General features: G+C 37.9%; 1 protein-coding gene across 4 annotated transcripts in view; it reads right to left on the bottom strand.

Annotated features, from left to right (window-relative positions):
• Positions 1–1696, bottom strand: part of Eogt (EGF-domain O-GlcNAc transferase) — a 16201-nt gene extending 14505 nt beyond the window's left edge. Inside the window, exons 1-2 of one of the 4 annotated variants that reach the window (XM_043021038.2) lie at positions 1559–1696; positions 2–194 (exon numbers count right to left, since the gene is read on the bottom strand). In XM_043021038.2, coding sequence (XP_042876972.2) covers positions 2–181 — 180 coding nt within the window. In that variant the 5' untranslated portion in view covers positions 182–194; positions 1559–1696. Of the gene's footprint in view, position 1; positions 195–1227; positions 1402–1558 lie in introns of those variants that run through there. The other 3 variants (XM_043021039.2, XM_043021037.2, XM_086532719.1) reach the window with 3 other exon arrangements.
• Positions 1697–5000: the final 3304 nt, after the last annotated feature.

The raw sequence follows: 5000 nt of genomic DNA, 5'->3' as shown, positions 1-5000 counted from the left end.
CCTTATAAGGACAGGAGGGACTTTCTTCGCATTTTTTGGCAATATCGGGATTGTCGCGGAAATATATTGCCATGTGCTCTGGATGGATCTTCAAGTTTTTCCATTGGAAACCCTCCAAATATGGGAGTATGATTAGAACGTGTATTAACGTCTTCATTATGATATCATTTATTTGTTTCATGTCTGCATTCAGTCTGCAATACAAATAGGGATTTCAATTAACAAAAATAAAACTCATATCTCTGACATTATCTTTATCAAAATCATCATTTATTAAGTCTAGAAATCGCTTATATACATATATGAGAATTTCAATATGTCAAATAATTATATCAATACTGTGTAAAATTATGCAAACTAGAAAGTGACACATCAAATGATAATGTGTTACCATACATTAATAAACTAGTAATCAAACATATCTATCTATATTGCAAATTTCATAATGAAACACTCCCAATTCTCATCTATAACTGATTTGCACACAATTTTGAATTTTTTTTGTCCTATCTTTGACACCTGGTTTCTTAACACCCCCCACACAATGCTGTGACCTTTTCATTTCGTGCTCCGGTAAAAGTCAACAAACCACCCCCACATACACTCTGGCAGGACTGAATTTGAGACTTCCCTGCGAATTCACTGACAAATAAGGAACTAGTCTAAACTCCATCTTGCTGGTATATATGTGGCAAAAGTCTATTGTTCTTTGCCAGAGCACAAAGCATAAAGGATATGGTATTACTTGATGTGGTCCAGTTCTAAATGCATACCACAGTCTTTTTTCCAATTGTAGCTTCAAAGTAATGAAGAAAAAAATAACCATGTAAAAATCAGAATTTTCTTATCTTAACAATTACATGATTTGCCATGATAAAACTGGTCTTCCAACAATGAAATAATTAAAAAGCTAACACTATTTACATTCTATGACAAAACTAATACATAAAATAGATGGCTGTGCAAATCTGTAGTCTACCTTCATTCTTTAACAAACACAACAGTATCATATAATTTATCACGAGTTTACAAGCCCAACACGACATCAAACCCTTAAGAAAACAGAGACAAAACATCATGGATACACATCACTCAAAAGACATATAATTTACCCTATGATTCAAACAAGAACGAAATAAAACCGATTGAATTACTTCTCAGGCAGAAAACACGCCCCCTTCCACCCATCACCCAAACACTATATATCTCCTGTACAATACGACTCACCATACCACGCTAGGGACTCCAATCACACGAAACAGAGCACAGTTCCTCTAAGCACCCCGTATGCCATCAAGACGGTAAATGATTTACCACAAATCCCTCTCTTGTCTGATTTCCTGGTTGAACGGTACCCTCCTCCTCCACCCGCCTACACTCCTCACACGTCCAGGGAACAATGAACACCTAACCAGTCCGTACTCGACGTAACAAACAAACACACACACACATAAACACAACCCAGAACAAGTACGTTAAAACCCCCCCTAAACGGAAGGACATGAAAGAAACACTCGATACAAAATCTCTCTCTTCTCCTTCCAGTGTCCTAACTCACCACAGGATTAAGGAAAAAGACACGTCCTATTCCTGCCGTGTCCTGGGAAGACAAGTGTTCCAACGTTGAAAGAAGGCGCCACTCGCCGCTCGAGGGTTGTCATGTTTTGTTTACTGTTTATATTACGTCGCTTTGTTTACACGTCGTACACGTGCTTTTTAAATGCCCTTTAAAGAACGTGTCTATTACACGCGGAGAAATTAGATGTATGGTTGGACTGTGTGTTCATTTATTTCTGGTTTCCAATGACCTCTTGATTGAGGATTTCTAAACGCGTGCCTAATATAGCGTTGCAGGCGTGGGCTTTCACTGTCAAAGAAAAAATAGAAAGGAGAGAAATTTGAAAGCAAAGATATGATGTCATACTGAATAATATACGGGACAAAATACATCATAATAATCATAACTGATATCTGTAGTCAATATTAATACAAGAAATATATATAATACAATACATTGTTACTTGGCATTGAGGCATTAATAGAGATGATGACACAATTCATTCTTTAAAAATGAAGGATAATGCTTTACATGAAAAAAATAAATATTTCACCTTGACGTTGAGTTGCCATGACGTATTTTTTTTGTAAGAATCTAAATATATATATGCATAACATCACAAGACAACAGCTACCAACGAATACTAAAAAATATAGTTTACAAAATAGTCTGTGCAAACTATGTTCGTTTATTTAGTGTGTGCGGATGCGCTCAACTGATTTAATGAGTGTGAACACAGGAAGTTACGGGCCAAGGCAAGGTAAAATTGCGTTTTTTTTCTGCTAAAATTACACGAAATATAGAAAACACCACAAACATTAGCGTTAGTTTTGTGTTCAGTATCAAACATAGTAAAGTATTTTGTCATTCATCATTACAGTCTGTTGATATGACAATTACATTCCCTCACCGTAGGAAATAAAAAGCTTAAAAAAATGATAATAAATAACATTCAAAAGAAACCTTTATTAATCTTCAAAAGACCTTCACAACTATGCAGAAAAGACATATATTTTCTGTTACTATTCAACACGATCACGCAAACAGGCACAGGTCTTCTCAGTCGTGACATAATCAGTCATCGTCACTGCCTGTCACCGCCCATGACCGTGACCTGGGTTCTTCCCACATTTCACGCTAAACTTTCAAAAATAATGGATCTGCTGAGAGTGTATCGAGAGTCGTCCTTATGTTAATGGGATAATAGAGAGAGAGAGGGAGGGAGAGGGAGAGGGAGAGGGAGAGAGAGAGAGAGAGAGAGAGAGAGAGAGAGAGAGAGAGAGAGAGAGAGAGAAAAGAGAGAGAGAGAGAGAGAGAGAGAGAGAGAGAGAGAGAGAGAGAGAGAGGAGAGAGAGAGAGAGAGATGAAGAGAGGAGAGAGAGAAAGGAGAAGAGAGAGAGAGAGAGAGAGAGAGGGAGGGAGAGAGAGAGAGGAGGGAGAGAAAGAGAGAGAGAAGGAGAGAGAGAGAGAGAGAGAGAGAGAGAGAGAGAGAGAGAGAGAGAGAGAGAGAGAGAGAGTGGGAAGAGAGAGTATGAGAGAGTAGAGAGTAGAGTGAGAGAGTTGAATAAATGTGTGAGAGTGGAGGTGGAGTAGTTGTAAAGTGATGAGAGATGAGAGGGAGGGGGAGGGAGGGGTGGGAGAGAGAGAAAGAGAGAGAGAGAGGAGTGGAAGAGAGAGAGAGATGAGAGAGAGGAGAGAGAGATGTGTGAGAGTCAAGAGAGAGAGAGGAGGAGAGAGTAAAGAGTGAGAGAGAGGAAGAAAGAAGAAAAAGAGGAGTGATGAGATGTTTGAGAGAGAGTATATGATGAGAGAGTGAAAGCGAGATGAAGTGAAATATAGTGTGTAGATGAGTGATTTTAGAGAGAAAGAAGAGAGAAGTTATAAGAGAGAGAAATATTATGTGGGTAGATGAGTGTAAGAAGTGAGAGTGAGAGTGAGTGTATGTGAGAGCGAGTAGAGAGAGAGAGAAGAAAGAGTGTGAGTAGAGAAGAGAGAGAAGAGTGAGTAATGAGAGAAAGATGAGATAGAGACATGAGAGAAAATTAGTTGGGTGAGTATTAGAGTAATGGAGTGAGTAGATGAGAGAGAGAAGAGAAGTATAAAAGATTGGTGTTCAAACACTAGCACCGTGCTTGATAATACCAGCAAAGTCTTCCACCCACACATAGCACATTGTGTTTATCAAAGGTGAGATAACAGTTTCGAGAGCAGTTAAACGTGAATAATATAGCCAATATGCCGGCTCAACCAGTTACTCAACGGTGAAGCATACTCAACCTCGCCTCTCAACCAATGCCAAGTTTATGAACCAAAAAAGTAGGCCATCAAACACCCAAATACCTATAACTCTTAATTCATTCTGTTGCTTTTCCTAAAGGTATTATTCAGATGGAAAATCATCTTTGAAAGACATATCTACACTTGAAGGATTATATATTCCGGTTTTCCCTCATTCGTCATTTACCAGAAATCAGGTTTTGATAAATAGAGCGAAGTCAGATCACACATGAGTCGACGTTGCAACAAACAAGCAAACAAACAAACAACCAAAAGAAGTCTCGGAACACCTACATCCGTGTTGAAGGTCAAAAGGCGAAATTCTCAACACCAAACCTTTGAAAATTAAAATTCTTACAAACTACCCATCACTCGTGGAACAAATATGACATACGTTATTACGCGAACTCGAATAACATTTTTCGTATGCGGTTAGTACTTCTTTCTCTTGTATATATCGTTTATTAAATGAAGATTCACACAAAAAACGTAAAAAAATTCCCCCGCTAGCGATACCTGGTACTTCCTCGTAGGTAAGCGTTTTCAGCCTCGGGTTCTCACGCACAACCGGCATCCAGCATGCTTCAAGGTTTGTTTTTGAGTTAGGTATAGTATAATCATCACATGAGATAATCGATAAATTCAGTAGAGAGAGAGAAAGAGAGAGAGTAAAGATAAAGAAAGAAGTGCTGGGGGGGTGCCTGGAATTTAATTATATTGTTATGGAAATTATCTTTAAATACTTACTTTTCTCATTCTCATTTTCCCTTCTCACCTTTCTTTTCTCTCACTGTGTATAAATTGTTGAGTCATGGTACATTTCTTTACGGTGGGTATATATTATTTTCTATATGTTCTGAATATCACCTCAGAGGAATGATCTACTACATTCCAGCTTTTCATAACATCTAAATTGATATTTGACGGATGAACTTTTGATCTATATATGCAAATTTACTTCCTTGACGTAAAAGGCATGAGGGTGTAACCGCCCCAGTGACTTACCTGTAAAGCATGTCTGAAAATTGTGTACTTCTTTTATTCTATGTGATTGTAAATGGGAAATACAGACTAGTTTAGTATGTCCTGAATGGGTGTATGTTGCCGTATGGAGGTATTTATAATATTTTATACTTGTGACGATGTTGTAATGGTGAAATATAAG

Source organism: Penaeus japonicus, unplaced genomic scaffold (assembly GCF_977035675.1).
Source record: "Penaeus japonicus unplaced genomic scaffold, GWHDUDI00000001_assembly GWHDUDI00000037, whole genome shotgun sequence".
NCBI lineage: Eukaryota > Metazoa > Arthropoda > Malacostraca > Decapoda > Penaeidae > Penaeus > Penaeus japonicus.
Note: the sequence above shows the minus strand (reverse complement) of the source record. Positions and strands in the feature narration are given on the sequence as shown.